Source organism: Falco naumanni, chromosome 1, assembly GCF_017639655.2.
Source record: "Falco naumanni isolate bFalNau1 chromosome 1, bFalNau1.pat, whole genome shotgun sequence".
In the NCBI taxonomy this organism is placed as follows: Eukaryota; Metazoa; Chordata; class Aves; order Falconiformes; family Falconidae; genus Falco; species Falco naumanni.
The window spans coordinates 103,801,982-103,822,860 of record NC_054054.1 but is presented as its reverse complement, the minus strand read 5'-3'; the positions used below and the strand labels follow the sequence as shown (position 1 = coordinate 103,822,860).

Below are 20,879 nucleotides of genomic sequence, written 5' to 3'. Positions count from 1 at the left end.
GTGCCAGCTCGAGGGGACCCGTGGCCCCAAAGGGCATCGCCCTCCCCAGGAGCTGGTGTAACGTAGGGGGTGACCCCACCGCTTTGCACCAGGGGCACGGCAGCAGCTCCTGCCCGCCGCAGGCTGAGCGGTGCTGTGTGTCGGTCCAGGAGGCCGTTAGGGGACTGGCACGAGGTGCCTTCGCTGCAGCCCGTGCCAGCTGTGGTAACACCTGGGCCACGGCAGTGAGTCATCTCGGAAGCCGTGGGAGCCGTCAGAGAACCCCCAAGCAAACGGGCAGCGCCGTTAGAGCCCTGGCTCTTCCTCGCGGCACAGATCTCTGGTAGGAAAGGCAAACTGCAATCGTCTCCGGCGTGTTCAGAGCATCAGCGCCACTATAAAGAACTCTTTTTGTAAAACTTCAGTTATCAGCTTAGGTTTAAATATGTAAAAATCCCATCAGAAAGCCCCTCAAACTACTTCCTAGCCAAGGCTTCTCCTAGAAACGCCAATTTTGTAGCAACAGTTTCAGCAGTCAGAAAAACATTTCATAGCATGTAGTATCCTTTACACAGAGGCCAGCCAGAAAGCATGCAAGCGATTCAAAGGTGAGTCTTGCTCTTCTAATCTTCGTTTTTTTCATAGTTCAGATTATTCAAGATCGGCTTCTGCACCTGGATTTCGGGTGGGAATGGCTCTGGAGGGTGCATCAAAGCAATTATTTTTGCACCTCGGGCTAGAATTGGAAGAGGGAAAGTCTAAATGTATTTGCATGTACAGTGGTTAACTATCTTATCAAAGCAATGTTTCCTCAGAAAGCTTGATAGCAAAGCTCTCATCCCAGAGTTGCAGAAGTTGTGAACAGTTGGTGATTTTTATCATTTTTATGATAGAAGAGTCACTTTCTATCAGAGAGAGAGATATGTGGATGTAGATGACTGGTTGTGGCAGCTTGAGAGCGCTCTCATTTAAATATAACAGAATTTCCCTTTGGTGAATAATTTACATGGCTGTATGTGAGAGAGGTTTTACAGAGCCTTCATGAGCAGCAGCATGAAACGTGGTTTTGTTTGCAGTTGTGAAGCGTGTGCTGTTATGTGCCGGTGTTACAGCTATTCGGGGCTGTTACGTGCGTGCGTGGGCTTTCCCATCCTTGGAGCAGGATACACAATCCATGTACTGTAACGGGGCTCTAAGCCAGCAGATAAATTCCTTGGTATTAATAAACCTTCCTTATTCTATTTAAGCACCAAAAAAATTTATCAGGAACTACTTTTTTTTTTTTTTTTTTTTTTGAGAATACAGTGAAATTGTGCCTGATCTCAGCAAACTACTGATGCTGAAGCACAAGAAATTATTTTATTCCTACAGCTCTGGAGGGGAGCTCCAGGTTTGGCCCATAGCAACGGTGACCTCAGGCTATTTTCTGCCTTTGAGACTCGGTATCTTTTCTGTAAAAATTAAGTGAGGATTTGTTCTTTGCTTTATCTGCCGCGAGTTTTCCCGCGCAGCATCTGCCGCCTCCAGTGTGTGGTGTTAAATCTTGCCGAGGCTCTTTGCTAAAAGGAAACTTGAATGTTTTTTGAGGGCACCAGCCCCGTCTGAAACTCGGGTGCTGCTTGGGAAGGGACCTTGGTGGCATCTGTGGTTCCCCACCATCCAAGCCTCATCCTCTTGCCAGGGCAGATGCGCTGAGAGGCTCCTGCGAGCAGCTGCGCGGGGTGAGTCGGTGCAAGCGGCACCCGCGGGTCCCCCTCATGTGCCGGCGGGGGGCTGCGTGGCCGAGCGGCGGATGTTGGGGTTGGTGATTCAGATGATGACAGGAAACCAGAAGCTGGTGAACGAGCCCGGGAGGAACCGGCTCCAGTGCTGGTGGCGTGTGACCGTGCAGGAGGAGATGGGACAGATGGGGACGAGCAGCTGAGGGTAAGGTGGGATGGGGAGAGAAGGGTGCCTGGGGGTGCGTGGGGGTCGTGTGAGGGCTTTTGGGGTGCCCCACTGATTTTGGTGAGCCCAGAGAGCCTCGGCTAGATCTCGGTGACCTTTATATAGAGTTCAAGGTCATCCCTGTAAAACCCCTCTGGAAAGCCGTGTGCTGGCTGTTACCCCTCACTGCAGCTGGGGGCTGTTGCCTGACAAGCTCCAAGGTACGAAAGGTACCAAATATCTCGGCAGCATTTACACCCCTCTAGACCCAAGATGAGACTCTGCCCGTACAGCCTAGACTGCCCGTTTTATGATATTATTCTTCAAATCTTCCTACCCCACCTGCTGATGGTAACGTGGCTGGTTTTTCATTACGTTATTTCTGCATTTACATCTACTAAAATATTCCGGAAGATTCAGGCCGAGCTGCCCTTATCCCAAATCTCTTTGGTCCTGCTTCTGGGACCGCTGCAGACCACGCTGCTTCCCCCTCCAAAGCCCAGTCCTATGAAATGGCTGAACTGACCTGTGCTTTCTGGGATTGCCATCGGTTTCAGGGCTGGCTGGCATCGTGTGTATGAATGTATTTATTTTACTGCACAGAAGTCCTTGAAATTGCTGATCCTAGATGGAAGGAGCTTTGTCTCTCCATCAGTTTTCTCTTGTGATCAATGTTCGGTGTAATACGGGCCATGAGGTAGACACTTGAGGCAGACACTTTAGCAAAACAGGATTCTGATGGGATAATCTTGTGTGTTATTGGCTCGTTTTCGTTGCTTTGGACTATGTAGGAGACATAGTTACAAACATACGGGTTGCCGATATCTGTAGTTCCTACCGTGGCGTTCCCCTGGGTTCCGCAGCAGTGGCGAAGGACGCTTCATGGCTTTGATGCTGCCTGAAACGGGGGAAGTTAAGGGCAAATACAGGATATTTCTATGAATTATGTCCTTATGCTGGCGTGCTTGTTGCAGTTAGGATTTCCCACTGTATTTTCCACCTGAGGGTTTTTAAAGCATTTTGCAAAGCGATAATCCATGTGAAAGTTGATTTATCAATTCCAATTTTCCCTCTCGTCCTGTGTTCTACTAAAATGCATCTACCGCTCCCCTGGTATAAAATAAAGCACGCTCTGCTTGAATAGCTGTGCAAAACCAGACTTTATCTCTATGGCAGCAGCTTTCCTAAGAAAACTGAACACTGGCATAAAAGATCTGGTAGGAAATGGGATGTGCAGACCTCTGGAAAGGAGCTTTTCCACAGGCTCATGCTGGTCATTGAAGTGGTTCCAACCACAGGAGCTTCCTTGGTCTGAGACTTTAATTTCTAAATGGATAGGACTTTCTGCAGCACAGACAAACAGAAAGTAGCATTTCCTTTCTTAGAAACGTTCAAGACACGGAGTCAAGTTGAATATTGCATCTGTTCAACAAGTCCGTGTGCTAAATTTCATATGGTAAGGTTTTAAATAAGCCTTAATTTAGCTCCGCTTTATATTTCATGCCAGTGACTCATCCGATCAGTCTGAATTAGTCTAATTTATTGCAAACTGGTGCAGGCTACAAAACTTCGTGGAGAGGAAAGAAGACGACTGTTTTATACTTGCCTTTTGGGTATTTTTTTTTCCTAAGGGGTTAAATAAATGACATTAATCTGTGATTTCTGTCTTTATCTTGCAATATGAACTTGGGGGTGGGCTTGATGCCTGCACGGGGCTAAGATGACTTTGTGAGAAATGATCTTGCAGAAACCCACCCCTTTCTGCTGATGCCACATCAACACATTCCTCAGCCTCCTGGTTTTTCAGCAAAAAGTTGAAGTACATTTTAAGTACCGTTAAAGGGGTTTTAAGTGAGCTTTTTCCCACTGCTGCTGCTGTTGGAAAGTTCTTCCAGACTTTCCATCCATTAGAGATTTTTATTTCTAGCCTGTGCGTATCCAGCGTATACCCCCACACTATATAAGCCAGTATTGTCTTATTTAAATTTAAACAGCTTTGCTCACTTTGGTGTTTCTCTCTTGGCCGGATTAATGGTGTCCATGTACTCTCGCTCTTTGCTTTAGTAGATTTAAAAGGAGGAGATCTTCTGTGTTCCCTGGTAAAGCAGCCTCTTCTTCCCTTGGCTGTTCACCGTGAGCCCTGTTAACTGGCTTGAATCCTTAATTTAGGACTAGAAACCTTCTGCACCAGCAGCTGGGCTGAAAAAACACCTAACGTGTACAGGGTAAATGATCACTTGCAAGTTCGTTAACTCTTCCCATTAAAAAAAAAAAAAAAAAATTGTCTCTTTGCTTGCTGTAAATATCTGAGGCCATGAGACAAGCAGCCCCTATTGGGGCAGGCAGGCTCCCCCCTCGCTGCGGTGCTGCGGGCATCACGGCTTTATCCAGCCCACAGTGTTGTCTTTCCCTGGAATTGCTTATTCAGGGCAGCTGCTCCCAGGAGATTGCACCACCGGCAGCACGTGCTGTGGCCACACCAGCTCCCTTGTGCAAGAAGAACCTTCTGCTGGTGCAAAAACGGGGAGAAAAAAAACCCCAAAATATACAAAAGAAGAACAGAGAAGAGTATAAACAGAACGGGGCATTTTGATGCTGTCTGCATCTTGCTCCTGAAACTAGCTGGGAACCTGGTTTCCCCCATGTTTGAATTTAGCATCTTGAAAGCCAGGGTGATGAGCGGGACTGCGCGCCCTTCTGATACATGTGGGTCTTGCCACAGACCTGGGTGCTTGGAGGCTGTTTATTCTCTCCCCAAGGCGGAGAGCCAGGGAAGCATGTTCAGCCTTCCAAATATTTTATTTATATCCCGCCAGCCGTGAGTAAGTGCCTCCAGCCTTCTGCTTGTCATCAATCTGTTCATCACCTCCTTCCATCAGCTCCTGCCGAGAGGAGGTTTTCTACCAGAAGGGAGGATTTCCATGGGCTCGGGTGTTCGGTGAACACAAGACCCCCCAGGCTGGTGGGGTGCTCATGGCTTGGTGCCCGTGGGAGCTTTTGCTGCAGGGATGCTGTGATGGGGATGGGATGCGTGGTGCCCTGCGGGGCAGCCGTGGTGGGTAACAGCTGGTGGTGGTCTTGTGGGGCTGGGGGCTCGGGAGCAGCCTGGCTTTGCTGAGATACTGCCCCACCGCAGAGATAAAACTGGGTCTAGAAGGGAGATGCTGGCCTTCCTACAGCGCTACAAACTAGGTCAGTGGTGTCAGGCGCCTTCAGCTCCACCTTATCTTTATTTTAATTTTTTTTTTTTTTTTTTTTCAAAAAAAGGGCAACCCCGCCCCCCCCCGCCCCCCCCAACCTAACAGTGTTACAGCCCTTTGTATAATTAATTTTGGTCACCGGCCTCGGGCAAGCTTCCCTTAGCTGCCTCTTGCAGATGCTTTAGAGATGATCCACAGCTCATGATTTCCAGGGGGGATGCTGAGCCAAGGGAAAATGATGTGAGAAACCACATGGGTTTGACCAGGCTCTGTCCCTGACGTCCCAGCTGTGGCTGGGGGTGCTGGTCCCCCACCTCCAGGGTGGGTCTGGGGGGGTCTGGGCACACAGTTAATTTAAAATTACTCATCCCATTTTCCTAAGAAAGGAAGGAAAGGCCTCTGGGGGTCTATAGAGAGCAAAGCCACAGTGGCATGAGTGCTGGGAGGCCAGCAGCCTCAAAGAGTAGAAATACACCCATTTTTCTCAACAAAGGTTGAGTTTACATCCTGCTGGGTGTCGGGTCACTCTTGGGCAGCCAGGCGGTGTTCAGGCAGCGCTGAGAGGATGCTGGAGAGGATGCTGGCACCGAGCCCCGACTGCCCTGTGGCGATGGCTCCCTCCTGGCAGGGGCAGAGCAAGGTGCTCAGGAGGCTGTGCCTGTCTTCTCCTTCCCCTGCCCCACACGGATTTACACTGCGCCCTGGTAATTAGGATACCGGTGTAAGACCAGGACTCCGGTGCCAAGCTGGACCACAAACCTCCCACCAGCATCCTTGGCCACAGCACTGGGCAGGAGGATGCTCGTGTGGCTGCTGGGCGGGGGTGGGTGGGGGCTTTGAGGGTTCTCCCATGTGAACGGCGTGGCGGAGCGGCAGCGGCTTGCAGTTTGGGCAGAGAAATGCTGTTTATTCCGCTTTATGCAAGCGGAGGCAAAAGGTGCTGAGCAGGGCAGAATCAGGCTGCTGTTTTCTGTTGTCTGTTATTGATATTTTAAATTCTTTATTATTTACATTTCTATAAATCTATGTTTATATATTTAACTATACTTATAATACATATATTTATAATGACTGTATTAATACTTAATGCTTTAATATTTCAATTATTAATTATATGTATGTATATATATATTTCCTCCTCCCATTCACAGTGGCTCTACTGATTACAGCGCAGGCTTCAGTGGTAATAAAGGAGATTGAAGTCAGGCAGGAGCGAAGCTTCCCACCAGGCAGAACGACAACGTGCTGGCCTTTGGCAAGCTAAAGCATCTCTATCCCTAGGTGCCAAACGAGAAGTTTATTAAAAACAAAAATAAATTAAAATAATCTGTAAGTAAGGAAAAGCTGGCCCTAGGGAATAGGAATGGGCTAAATGATCTGTCTCAGTCCCAGCAGGCTGTTTTCTGTGATATTTATAGGAGGTTTTGTATTTTAAAGGAAGAAATTGAAGCCAAATGATACTGATGATTGCAAAATGTTAGCTGCTGTTTGCGGAAGAGCCTGTCGTGGGAAGGAGGGGAAGAGCCGGTGTCCGGGCCAGCTCAATGCAGAAAAAATAAGTGTGGGGAATTTAACATTGAAAGTAATTCTGTGCTGCAGGGAAAGAGCCAGAATGTCTTGCACAAAGGTCTTGGCAGCTCTGAGCATCTCCGCGTGCCTCCCTTTTTGCCCTGTCCTCTAGATGTGAAAAAATAGTATCTGCTGACAACATTTGATGATGGCAATGTGGGTTTCGGGGGATTGGGAACGAGTAAATTCAAGTGGGTTTTTCCTCTTTGTGCCAGTGCCCTGAGGGGAACCCCGTGACCCTCTTTCCCTACAATGAATCGAGGGCTCAGCCCCGAGGTGTGCTCAGGTGTTACTGGTGTGGAACGTGTGTGGGCAGCCCCTCGGACCGGAGCAGTGCGGGGAAAGGGCGCTGCCTCTGCTGCCCTGTGAAATAATTTTAAAGTCTCTTCTGCTTCCTCAGCGAATGGCCAGTTCTTTGGGGGTGTGAAGGCAACGTGGCCCTTCGGGGGGGTAAAAGCTTTCCGAGCGACGTGCCCTCAATGCTCACGGGGTCCCCTTGCCGCTGTGTTTCAGGCTGGATGCAGCCGGGCCATGGCGCAGCTGGAGCTGCTGTGGGCAGCCGCGCTGATGCTGCTCGGGGCCGCCGTCAGCCTCTGCGTCAAGTGCCAGCTCTCCGGTAAGGCCCTGTCCTTGTGCTTTGGGGTCCTGGGGGGGGGGGGGGGGGGGGGGCGGGGCGGGGCACGCTAGCCTGACCCTTTCCTCTCAGGATGTGCCGTCTGGGTGGGTCTGGTTCTGCTCAGCCACGTGCAGGCACGGGGAATGCCGCCCTCACCGGGATGCTCCCGCACCTTGAGCTGGGAAGGGTCTCTGCTGGCGGCCAGAGAGCAGTTGAGGTGGGGGAAGGACCCCCCACCCCTGCAGCACCCCTTCCCCAGGGTGGGTACAACGCCATGGGCTGCAGACCCCTGCCCATAGTCACCGTGGGGGGTGGCTGTGGGACACTCGACCCAGGAGGGCCAGCTCCAGATGCACAAATCCTGCAGAGGTTCTGGGGCAGACAGGCAGGGGGAAGGCAGGCACAGAAGGAGAGCCTGGGGGATAAATTCATATATCCATTAATTATAAATTGAGTGGGGTGAGCAACCACCCCAATGGGGCTTCAAGCCCACCTCTGGGCACTGGGTGGGTTATGCCGGGGGAGAGAGGCTGCAGTCTGGGGCTTTGGAGACGGGAATCCTGGCTTGCTCTGCGGTGTCTGAGACAAATACTACGATTTAAACATGGTTTAAAAAAATTAATGAAATCCCTATCGCAACTGCTGCTCTCTGCCTCCGCTGTCCTCTCATGCTTCTGGTTGCAGAAGTTTTGCAAATGTGTTCTGTTGGTCTTTCTGATCTTTAACTCCCAAGTCATCCTTTTCTAAGAGCTTTTTTTTCCCCTTCGTCTTCCAGCCACCAAGCGAGAGAAGCAGCCAAGTGAGAGGACGAACCAGTAAGTTGCCTTTCACAGTCACATTTCTCCCCCAAATAGCTCACCCGGGTGAGACCCTGGCTGGAGCCAGACCCACTCCATGCCTCCCAGCTGAAATCTGGATTGATATAAAATGAAGGAACCCCAGAATGGGACGTGGAGGATGGTGAGCCCCAGCCCAGGGCGCTGCCTTTCCAAAGAATAATCCAAAATGAAACTGAAGCTCTGAGTGTGATACCTGTGAGTCATTAACTAGTTGGAAAAAAAGTCTCAGAGAATTGGAAGAGCAAGTCCTTATCCTGTCCTGTCGTGCCCCAGGGTGAGGGACAGGGGTTGGTAACTTCACAAACAAGACCCTGCCCTTGGCTGGTGCCGGTGGGACCCTGTGCCAGAGCAACCACCGACCTGCAGCGTAAGCAGCGAAGGAAACGCATCGTGTACACATGCACACCCCCTTATTTCCTTCAGCAACAGACAAACCACAGCTGAATAATAGAAAAAAAGAAAAAAAAAGCTGGCTTGTAACCTTTGATATAGGAGCAAATGTGGTGCAGGGGGGCTCTGCAAAGGCCTCCGTGGGGTTGGGGTGTTTGCTTCTGCTCCAGGATGGGGGAAGGGCTTTGGTGTGGTCCATCGTTGGGAAAGCCAGTGCAGGCACCATCCTGCGGGCTTGTACTGAGCCATCCCAGCTTCTGGAAATTCCTGACTGGATGGTTAGGTGGTTTGACTTCAGGCTCGTGCTATTGTGTGCTCCCTTGAGAGCTCTGTTTTGGGTTAGTTAGGGCTTTTTTGCAGGCAAAGGGGTTTAACTCTATGAGTTTACAGACTTCGCCAGGAGGTCTCCTGACATCTCATCTCCCCACCAGCCCCGAGCTGTGAATACCGGCTTGGGATGGGGGGTGACTCGAGGGAGAGGAGTGGGGGGAAAGGGGCGCTTTCAGGGTCCCAAAATCAGAGTTGGCAAGTGCCTCTGTGCATCTGCAGCAGAGGAGCTGCTGAATCCTCTTGTGCTCTGAAGAGTGGCTCTAACTAAAATGTAAAGAGGTTCCTGGGCATATGTTGTTTTTATTGTTGATCACGTATGTTATTTCAGGTTGATGTCCAGGCATGTTAGGAGGGGCAGGGACAGCAGCAGAGGTGAAGCAGTGTGGTTTGAAGCCATTTCATTGGTGAACAACCATGGATTTTGTGGGTGAAAATGCTCTTCTGGCCTTAACTGGTCCATAAAGCGTTGGAGCTGGAATTGTCCCTGGGTCCTTCCCTCTGCTGATGCTGGCTGCTCTGGCAATGGCTCAGAAGCACATCTTGATTTTAAAGGGTCAGAGAAGGGTCTACAAAACTGCTCCCAGCTCACACTAGTCCTGCGTGACGTGCTGAGCAGCGTGCCTCGGCGTTTCACTTAACTCAGTTTGGAGGCTGTTGCCCTCTTCCCTCCGCTCGCCGAGTGGGGAGGGCTTGCACTGATTTTCCGTGTCACAGACCCCCACCTTCTGCTGAGGTTGTACCTCTATTTTTCCCAGGCTCGAAGGGCAGCAGACGTTTGAGGTGATTCGATTCCATTCCAGTGAGTACGAATGTTGCACGGGGCTCCTGTGCTGCGGGGTGGGGGTCCTGCACGCAGGGAATTGTGGCGGGGTAAAAATACAAGGGTCACGTTGAAGCCAGGCGGTGAAATGATGTAAGACCAAGATTGTCAAAGCCAGCTTAGATGCTTTGGGGGATGCAAGTTCTGAGCTCTAGGAAAAAGATGTCCCTTGACATTGGAAATAAATCACAAAAGCAACATCATTGAAATGCAGCATCTTTGCTTGGGCTCCTCCAAGCTCGCCCGTGTGGGTGAACCCGAATCGCTAGGAGTGACTCATTTATCATCACACTCTTGCTGCTTCCTCCAGCAAGTTGGGTGAGGTGCTGACCTTTTCATTTTTATCCTGAAATCGGCTGCTGACAGTCTGTATTAAATGTCACCACCCGCAGACAGGCTCTGCGGGGACGCTCCGACCCCTGGGACCCTGCTGGGCTTGAGCCCCATAACCCCCCTACGAGCCTTTGCTGGAGCCCAGCCCAACCAAGGCTCACAACCTGCGGGTGCAGGGCGAAGGGGGGGTGCTGAGCATGGGAAAGGCCCCCCCATCAAGCAGGGCTGGGGGAGAACAGGCAAAAAGGGAGCAGTTGGGATAGCAGCTTCCTCCAGTGTGGGTTTGCTGGCTCTGCAGGCAATGGGCACCAGCTTTGCCTCTATTTGTTTCCTGGTTTGGCCATTTCTGAACTTTCAAGGAACGATTTGGAAGCTATTTTGGGATGCATTAGAAAAATGCTTGCCAGTACGGAGGAATCCCCTCTGGTGGATGCTCTTTGAAATATCTGCTGCTGCCGTAATAATTAACACCTCATTTTGTTCTTGGTGCTAGCTACGACCCGAAGACTGGAACAAATTAAGGAGCCTGAAAACTTATCAATAGCAAGGTAGGTAAAAAAACCTCGAACAAAATCTAGCTGTAGGGCCAGGATTGGATGAATCTCACCCAACATACGTGAATATTCAAGATTTGGGATTGGGTTCTGGACCCTATGGATGTGGCTTGGGCTATACTGCAAGAATCGTAGAATAGTTTGGTTGGGAGGGACCTTTAAAGGTCATCTAGTCCAACCCCTCCTGCAGTGAGCAGGAACATCTTCAGCTAGATCAGGTCGATTAATTTTTTGATGGTCGACAGCGGGTTTTTGTGCACTTTTTGTGGATTTTCTTCAGTCTGACCGCATCCTACTGGCAACCATTTAAATCAGACCCAAGGAGATGAGCTGGGGCTGTGCAGAACAGGTACATCACAAAAAATAAATGGCCGTTCTTTGTTTATAAGTGGTTTGACAAGAGAAATACCTTTCTCCCCATCTCTAAAACCCCCAAGAACTATACAGACACAGTAACTCTGCTGCAATATTCAGGCATATTTATTCCCATCTTGGGATTTGACCCCAAACTCTTTAGCTCCCATCGCTCAGTGTGAGCCCTGTTCTAACCTCACAGGGAAGTTTCACAGACGGTCCTTCTGGCTTAGTCACTGCTGTGGTTTGTGAGCCCCGGGACAGTTGCTCAGACCTGGGATTTTACTTCCCTTTTCTTTCTTTCAGGAAAACCACCAAGGAGCTCAGTGCCTCCCGGCACGCTGGATATGGTGAGCATCTCCCTCGGGATGGGCACTGGTTTAATGCATTCCCCATCCACGTGGCCACAGGGGAAGCACCTACCATGAAATCCCGAAGTGGGGATGTTGCAAACATCATTTGTATAGGTGCCAGCTGGGAGCTCCCACCGGTCTTGGGAAGATGGAGCCTCTGAGAGGCTGGTTACTTGCTGCTGGACCGGGGGGTTATCCTGGAAACAAGCCGAGCAGTAATAAAATTCCCTCCTGTTACTAGCACCTACCCGTGATGGTGCACAGCAACCCTTTACAAGATCTAACCTGGGTCTGAGTTTAAAATCCAGCGCTCGTCCTGCTGCAGCTGCCCAGTCCTGGTTAGAGCCATGGGGACAGTTTATGTGAAATGACACCCCTGGCTGTCCCAGCCCCTCTGCCCTGGGGCATCCCACTGTGCAGCCATGGCCCCCGTCCCCCAAATGCTTGGTGGCTCCATCATCGAACCGCTCCCATCGCTCAGCCGGAGCGTAACGTGCTCTCTGCTTTTTCCCAGGGAGCCGGACCGAGTGCAGGTACCAGAACTTCCTGACAGGTAAATGGTGCAGCTGGGTGGCCGGATTTTGGGGGGGAAGGCTGCCAAGGTGCTGAGAGCTTACCAGGGCTGAGAGCCAGCAGGGAGCATGCAGGCAGCCACTGCTGCAGCTAGCAGAGCTCCAGCTTGGTTAATTTAGTGATTGCTTTATAAGACATGCACTGATCTGATTAACAGTCAGGATGGAGGGGGACGGGATGCTTGCAAGCCCCCTGCTCTCTCCCATGGAGCGTGAGCTGGCGCTTGCCCTAAGAGGATTATTGGCATATGGGGCTGTGCTCTCATTTCCCAAACTGGAGGAATATTCCTGATCCTCCCTGCCAGCTGGCGGGCTCTGTCCATGAGAGGCGATGAGCCCTGGTTTTCTCCAGGCCTGGGGTGGATTGGGGCTGCCTGCCCTGCCTCCAGGCTTTGTTTGTGGATGGGCTTCGGGGCTGTGCCAAGGTGTTCGGGCTGCTGGGGCCATCTGCTCTAGCTGTGCGCAGGGGATTTGTCCAGCTGTGCTCTGGGATGGCGGTTTGGGTTTCTGCAGTGGTACGGCATGCTGACGGCAAATCCTCTGTGCTTGCAGAGGACTACCTGCAAGAGGACGCTGCCTATGTGTAAGTAGCTGGTTGCTGCCCACCAGTGCGATGGAGCAGAGCCATACTGGTCCCAGCACGGTCCTGGCTCTTACAGCTCAGGCTGGGAAGCCTGTGGGCTGCCTCAGGCAGGAGAAGCTAATGGTGGCTGTTCTTCTCGCAGGGAGCCCATATCTCTGGATTACTACAACTGTGCCAGTTTCTTCAGACCACCCAATGGTAAGGTCTCCACATGAGTGAGATGGGTTCCTTCTCCAGCCACCAGCCCAGAGTCCCAGGGCTCCACTGAGCTCACAAGGCTTCTCTTGCCTAGGTCTGGGTGTTATTGCTGCATGGCCTGGAGCAAGGATGGGTCCGGGAGACACGCTCCTTAAGGGGGGTAGCAGAGCCGTGGGGCTTGAGGGATGCCCAAGCTCCCATGAGTTCGTTTGTTGGCTATAAGCAGGACAGCATAAATGCATCTCTGGCTCCCATTGCACAAGACGCTTTGTTCCTGCTGTTTCATCTCTGGGCAGCAGCAGATTCTCCATTGCTGCAAGAGCACATGGGGTAACGTGGCCACTTCCCTGTTCTTAGCTCAGTCTGGTTTGCATGAGCAGAGATTGCGGCCCTGCAGCGTCCTGCCCAGGCACACAGGGAAAGACCTGTCCTCATCCAGAAGCTTTTTGCCAAAGGGACACCTTCAAATATTTTGTGTGCTTGGTTGATGAAGCTAGTGAATGAAGGTGGGATGAAACGCACTGCTCCATTCAGAGTATCTTTTCAAGGCAAATATTGCATCTGTGAAATGTTTTCACCTCCCTGGGTACTCAGCACTTCCCTGTGCTGACTCAGACATCAATCTATTTTTATCCAAAACTAATTTCAAAACATGAATCGCATTCTTTAAATAAAGAGACTGGGGGGGAGGGGGGGGAAAAAGGAAAGAGAAAAAGTGTCTTGTTTACCAAAAGAATTTACATTAAAAAAGGGGGGGGGGGGGGGGCAGAACAAAAAGGGGAGAAAGAGAAACCTGAATGTGTTCCTATGAATGTCTTCGTGACTCTTATTAGTTGTAATGCTTTCAGTGGCTGAGGACTACCTAGAGGTAGTGTCAGTGTGTAGCTGTTGCGGAGCTGCTCAGAGTGGCTCAGTTGGCTAATGCCTTCCCCTCCTGCCCAGTGTGGCCTTGGCCAGCAGAGCCCTGGCCCACGGAGGGGCTGCCTGTCCTGGCTGAGGTCAGTTGACCTCAGTGCTTCTCCCCTTTGAGCCTTTAGAGATGCAGCAGAGGGTTGTGAGGTGGGCAGCAGCAGTGCTTACTGCACTCACTGCCAGCAAACTTTTCCAGCTTAGGTGCCGTGACCATACCAACTGCTGGGTGTCAGTGGTGGCAGCACCAGTGGATGCAGGTTTTGAGGTTAGCAATATAGGGACTCATGTGGTTTGGCTGCTTACGGGCACACCCAGAGAGCTGAAATAACCAGCAACAGAATGAAGGGCTCAGGGTTTAAAATTCTTTCAAGCAAATCTTGATTCTAGATGCTATTAGATTTTACATGCTTGGATTTGGGCTCAGTTCCTTCCCAGAAACTGAGAATAAGCCCAAGAAGACACCACAGTCACAAGGTTATCACTCTCTGGGAAGGAAAACTCCCTCCTGGCTGTTAACCTGAGCTGGGAGCCTGGAGATTCACTCCCCACCAGAGCCAGCCCTCCTCCTGTTCGCTGCAGGGGCTGCTGTAGGGCTATAGTAATGATGCTTACTGGGTTTTACTCCTATCCGGAAGAAAAGTCATGGTGCCTCAGGACCAGCTTTCTCCGGAAGAAAAGTCATGGTGCCTCAGGACCAGCTTTCTCCATTTGTCCTTGGGTCACTCCACGGGTGGTGCTGTGCCCGAAGAGGCTTGGCTGGCACTCCACAGCATTGGAGATGGTGCTGCCATGGGGCAGCGATTGCCCAGTTCAGCTGCACTGGGGATGCCTTGTTCCTGGGTCAGTGTAGGCTGTCACCAAGACTAACGATGTTTTACCTAATGTGCATTCTGTTGTGGGAAACAGCCCTCTCCTGCAGGAGATCAGGGATCTTTCCAGGTCACCTATGCTTCCTGAAGTCCTTTGTGTCCCCTCTTTCTTCTCTCTGCCAGAGAAAGAAGAGGATTCCCATTCCTATCAAAACGTTGTCATTGAAGTGTCTCACAGCTCCGATTCAGGTAGGTGTGTCGCTGCTGCGGTGTGTGCCTGTTGCACAAAGGTATCTGGAAGCGCGGAGAGGGACAGCAGCCTGCTCAGCCAAGGGAAAAGCCCCTCGTCCACAGGTTCAGTGATTCCTATCGGCTCCAGGCCGGCAGAGTCAGGGTGCAGGGGCTGCTGCAGGCACAGAGCAGACCTGGAATGTTTCCCCTTTCTGCAGGAAAATGCATGTGGTGATATCTCACTGGCCAAGAGCTCACCTCCAAGCTGATCCCTTTGACTTGGAGGTTTCTGCAGCAGTTCTGGAGCTCTGGGGTCTGCCATTGTTTCTCTAGGTTTTTACTGTTGTTATAGCCAAGATGGATCATGGCTCTAGCCCCTAGCTGAGGTTTCTCATCATGTCCAGCCCAAGAAGGCTGCAGCCAGTGAGCCACTGGAGGATGACGTTGGATCACAGTGTCTGTTTAAGGGCTTCTAGCTTCTGTCCTGGAATGTTGCAATCAAAATAGGAAGTCAGTTTGGTTTCCTTCAGCGAGTTAACATTAACGCTTTCTGCACTGCTCGAGCCTGCCCTGCTCCTGCCTGGCTCTGTAGAGTGATTAGAGGAGGCAGGAGCAGCAGGGACCAGTCTGATCCCCGTCCGTGCCTGTAGATACATAGGCATGTGGTCAGGGCTGGAAAAGCAATGAGGCAGTGTCAGCAGATCCACGGCAGGACGGCAGCCACCTGGCTGGAAACTCACCCACGTGCACGGGGTGGTTGGTCTGGGTGCGGTGGTAGGATGGGGGGTTGACAAAGGTCTGGTTTTAGCCCATTTGCTGTTCAGCATCATTGTGTCCTCGTTCTTAATCACAGATGATGCTGTAGACTATGAGAACAGCACAGCGATACACGTATGGGAACTCCAGCAAGTGGAAGGTATGTTCTCAGCAGTTTACTATTTAGAGATGAGGCTCATAGGCAGGGTGCCTGTCACGCTAAACAAGTATAGACCACACTCCGGGTAATGCGGCCACTGGCCCCATCTTGAGTTATGTTTCCTCCAGTCGCCTGTGATAAACATCTAAGGCAATTTGCAAATTGCTACACATGCTTGTAATTGAATGCTGCTGGGATGTCTATTACTCCAAAGGCCACCATGTAGGTGGCTGTGCCTAAACACTGACCATGGGATGCTACAGGAGAATGTCACTCTTCGTGTCTTACATCCTCTTATATTTTGAAGTTGCCCTGGTGCAAGCTCAGCCTTGTAATCCCCTCCGACAAAGAAATATGCAGCACACACATCCAGCGGGTCAGCCCGCAACTCTCCTGCAGTAATTGGGGCTGCATGTTTTTTAAGCTGACCTTTAAAGAGCAGTTTAATCTGTGTGGCTTCCTGTGAAGTGTAGCAGGTAGTCTGGCCTGGGAGATAGTGGTGAATGTCTGCATATATCTGTTTAGGAGCTTTCTGTCTCTGGTATGAAAGCTGCCTAAACAAACTGATTCTTGTTATCCTGTTTGCACACTCTCTAGATTAAATCTAAGTCAGTCTCTGCTGGCTCGAAAAGCTGTCTGTGCTCACCGCTTGCAGAGCATTTGCAAATTTGCCGTGACCATGTTGAAGCCCCTTCAAGGAGACCTTGACACTGTGATCTGCAGTTTCTTAGCCCAGGCACAGAATTACATCAGCGATGCAAGGCTAAATATTGGCAGAGCGCACAGCCTGTCTACGGCGTGTATGTGTTTTTTAGATCAACCCGCTTACTGATCAGTGCTTGCCATCTTCACTCACAGCTCTGCAGAGAGAAAGCCCAGATGATGAGCCAGACTACGTCAACACGGCTCCTGTGTCAGGCTCTGACACTCTGTCAATGCAAAGGTAAAAAGAGAGCATAAGGGTTGATGTATCTATTTAGGAGCGGAAGGATTGTGTTTATGCCAACGAGAGCTCAGCTGGAGCTTTGGCCCTTGCTGGTGGGGCCAGTCAGTGCCCAGCAGCCCATGTGAGCACTGCAGGGAGCAGGGGCAGCCTACTCCGTGCCGTGCCACGTCTCTGGCTGATGCCAAGCTGACTAACGCCAACCGTGGAGACAAATCTGTCAAAGGCCATGTCCTGGCCCCAGTGCAGCCCTCCTCCAACAGGCACAGGAACTCAAAACCACTTCAGAGCAGCTTCAGGCAGCACTGCTACATGCTGCAGACGGGAACCCCCAAAACCAATCTGGTCTGTGCAGCTCAGAAGCTGAGCAGTGTAAGGGATTCCCTGGGCTTGGCTGAGCCCTGCCTGCTCTGCTAAGTTGACATATCCTGCCCCATTATCAGCAGCAACCTGGTGCTGATGACAAAGAATTACTCACTGCAGTTCAAGTAAAAGCTATATGTAAAGAGCTGCAGGAAGGTTGCATGACACTGAAAGAGTGGGTGATATTACACAGTGTCAGTAAATGCATGGTAGCGTACAGAAGAAAAGCAGCCTCAGATATACCAAATGCAGAGGCAGGTTCTGCATTTGCTGTTGCAGCTCAAAGGGGGCTCTTGGAGGCTTTGCAGAGAGCTTGCAGCAAGCACTGGCTTGGTTCTTGGCAGAGCAGTGCATGTGGATTGCTGAGAAAGGGGAAGAGGAAAGTAAACTGCTGCTGTGCTAATGTAGAGATCTGTGATGTCCCTACATGCTGTTAGGGCACATCCTGTTGGTCTTCCTGCTTCAGACTGGAGTAGGACTCCAGCTGGGAGAGGGACTGGGGCCAGTATCGATCTCCCTGTCAGGTTTTTACTCTCTGAGCACCCACAGAGACCCAGTGGGATAGTCTTTATGCCATGTGCTGGCAGCTCCAGTTACAGGGTTTTGTATTTCCTGAACTGTGGGCAGACTCCCAAAATCAGATCTTTCTGAAGCTGTGTAGAGTGTTTAAGATTTGTCCCTGCCACGCAAAGCACTGTCACCCTGTTCTCCACATTACAGTGTTTACTTTGAACTTCAGCAGCCCATGGTGGCAGCATTAGCTCTTACAAAGCATATGCTGGAGCGGAAGCAGCACCAGAGGCAGGTTGTGCTTTTTGGCAAGGATTCAATGTGTGTCATTTGTGGCATGCAAGTTGCTTCCCGACAGCACACGTACATGGTCTGGCCAGCAGCAAATACAGCTCTGCCTGTGGGACACCTGTCCCCAGCCCACGGACACGCGCAGATCCCCACAGCCCAGCCTACGGACACGTGCAGCTCCCCACAGCCCGACACCAGCCTCTGCTGGGATGCAGCTGAACACGGGAGCCCCAGCCCAAGAAACCTGCCGCAGCAGTACCTCGCTGCCAGGCATCTCTTGCTGCTTGAGCTGCAGCAAACTGAAAGAGTATTATAAAACTGGCCTGCTTTGGATGGGGCTGCAGAGAAACTTGCTTTTTAGAAGGTGTTTAGGGAATAGCCAGGCATTGTGTCGGCTAAGCATTTAGAGGGAAAGCAGATTATCCCTGAAAAGAATGAAAAGTGCTATAATGCTAACTTTTATAAGCACTTCTGCATTTATTCCTCTTCCACAGAGAAATTTCAAGGAGGAGGGGATTACATTTCTGCATTAGTCACAGCATGGCCCTGCTTTTTGCTCTGCTAGTGGCCCCACGGCACTGGGCACAGCGGACTGCTCTGTTGCCGTTTGTAACTGGGAGAGTGCCCACCTCGTTCAGAGCTCTGAGAGGAACTAGCAGGGCTGATAGATGCGCAAAACATTTAGCAAAGCTTCTGTAATGACCCTACCTGATTTGGTGGGGAGCAATGATCAAAGCAGCACACAGGCTACCATAAATCCACCTCCCGAAGTGATAAATGATGCTAGGAAGGTAGAAGAGGGAGGAATAGCTGTCCTGTGAAGGACTGGTGATAACAGATTTTCTGGGACAATCTCTAGTCCTAGCAAAATGCTGTCGTGGCTGTATGTGTAAATAGCTTCTGGCAGCTCTGTAAGTAAACAAAAATTGGCAGTGCACTTTTTGCCATTGTAGTGACGCCTTTGTTATAGCCTTTGCTAGCAGAGTAACGCTATAAAATCCCAAAGTCCAACCAACAAATGCCAGCAGAAGTTTTCCACTAAGGGAGGGTGAATTCAGAAACAGGCTCCTGGCACTTCTGTGCCCTCTGCTCAGGTATTGTCATCTGGAAGCATGGCTGGGGCTTCTGCTTAGACATGGATGTTTTGTAGCATACTTCACTACTTTTCTCAGGAAAGAATAACAGGCAGCAGAGTTAAGTTGAAAGCAGGGATTAAAAGTTAGTGGACTCACTATTTTTTCCCCTCTTTACTCAGAATAATTGAAAGAAGTCTGAAGAAGTCCTTTGCTGTGCTGTGAGAGCACATTCAGCGAGCATGCACGCGGGGAGAGGGGAGATTTCGATCCCTCTGTGAAATCCCTTCTCCAAATTGCACCCAAGATCACGTAGAACGGGTGCCACTGAAAGGAAGAAATGCTCTGCTTGAAGTCCCATGGAAGTCCAACTGCAAACCTGCAACTGGAGAGAGCACTCTGGCAGTGGCCACGGGCAAGCTCATTATTCCATCTCATTTCCCTGCACATCTCCTGGCAGGAGGATGACCAGTCCATGTAATGTTTTCTCCTGTCAAGCATGAAATGAATGTTTAAATTGGTGAGCACTAATGCAGCCAGCTACTTAACATGTCAGGGTGACTCACGCACGATGGTATTAAGACATAGGGATTATATTCTGATTTAGTTCCTGTGCTCTCCTACAGAAGCAGTTTCCTACAGGAGAGGAACTGGCAAGGCAGAGGATGCTTTTACAACAGCAGCAGTTCTCTGGTGCTGAATGAGATACCAACTTGTTCATGTAAGCTAAACAGAATTAAATCCCCACCTTATCCACAGCTTGTAATTCAGTGTCTATGTCAGTTTTTCTTGTGTTTCAGTATCTGTTCTATAACGATGCAAAGACGCTGCAACAACTGAGGTCAGAGCCACAGCTGCCAGCCTCAGAAACAGCATCAAGTCTTTCAGTATTGCTGTAGGAACACCAGCCCTGAAACATAACCTCTGTCTCTTGAGCCCCAATGCACAGATTTGGCACCACTGTACCACTTATTTATTAAAATTGAAAAGCCTCCAAAGAAAATGTGGTGGTTTATTATGGTTTTCTATGATGCAGATGATGTCTGCATGGTTGGGTGAGACAGAGATGGGAGCACGTGAGAATGCACAGGATGATGTGTGGGACCTTATGGGAAGAAAATGTAGCTCCTCAAAAGGCTTCTTCCTCAAAATGGGTTCAGAAAACTGCTTCAAGAGGGGACACAGCCCATGCTCACTTCTTCAGGATGGGTAAGAGTGAGCCCTGGAGTGGGAGAAGGGGATGTTAGGTGCTTCCTTCTGCAAATGACTTGGCTATATTTTTAGCAGAATCACTGAGACCACGGGTGGCCGCTGTTCATGTAGCTGAAACAGCAGGTGGTTAGGAGTTCGGCTTAGGAGATTTCCTTGTAGCTTCTACAAATGCATTTGTTCCTGCTTCCACAGGACTTTTACAACACGGAAAATCTAGTGTACTTCAGGGATGTACACAGGCAGGGAGCCTGATTTTCTGCTTACCCCAGCCCAGCTCCCACTGACGCCCTGGGGCTTCCTGATGTTTAAATGCTCTGCAAAAGGTTCGCACAGGTGGGGGATACCAGCATCCTAGTGAGCCTGGAGCTGATGCAGTGACAGCCATGGCCTGCGCTGGCTCTGCACACGCTCACAGACAGGCAAGGAAACAAGGAGATGCCTTCGTTACTGAAAGGGTATGCCCAGCTCTTGCAGGGTCATGAAATTGTCACCCTTGGTTCTTCAAGTGCTGAGTTCATCACCAAGGATGAAGCTCCCCCTTCTCCTGCAGTGCTGCAGCCCATGCGTTTTTTGCTAGCAGGGAAGAGCGAGCTTCATTTCCAGTGATGTGTGTTGATGTTACACCTACTGCTGATTCATCGCATAACTGGAGGGAGCCATTAAATGATCAGAAGATTAGCAGCAGCAACAGATCCATGGCACGTAGTAACAGATCGAGCTAGAGCTCCCAGAAAGTTCTAGCTATTAGGCGAGTGCACAGCCAAAACATTAAAATACATTTACTGCTCTCCTTGCTAAGCAGGGAGGTGGGTGAAACTGATTACATTTTCCTGGTATAAGGTTCCTCCATTGCCAAAATCCAAGTCTGAAAGTTGTGGAGCTGAAGCAGGCAGGGCAGGAGCGGGTGTGGAGTATCTTCCCTCCTCTCACTGGGAGCCTGAGCAAATGCCCCTCTTGCAGCTCTCCAGCCAGCTGTAACAAGGGGTAAATCCCTCTTAGCTTT

General features: G+C 50.5%; 1 protein-coding gene across 1 annotated transcript; it reads left to right on the top strand.

The window, feature by feature from the left end:
* The first annotated feature begins 1,791 nt into the window (after window positions 1–1,791).
* LAT2 (linker for activation of T cells family member 2) lies at window positions 1,792–19,667 on the top strand. Its single transcript, XM_040613618.1, has 14 exons — window positions 1,792–1,905; window positions 7,188–7,290; window positions 8,066–8,105; window positions 9,605–9,648; window positions 10,496–10,550; window positions 11,217–11,260; window positions 11,778–11,816; window positions 12,388–12,418; window positions 12,561–12,616; window positions 14,521–14,586; window positions 15,422–15,484; window positions 16,343–16,427; window positions 19,291–19,385; window positions 19,465–19,667. Exons 2-14 carry the CDS (start codon window positions 7,206–7,208, stop codon window positions 19,476–19,478), a joined length of 717 nt encoding a protein of 238 aa, XP_040469552.1. The 5' UTR covers window positions 1,792–1,905; window positions 7,188–7,205; the 3' UTR covers window positions 19,479–19,667.
* The last annotated feature ends 1,212 nt before the right edge of the window (window positions 19,668–20,879 follow it).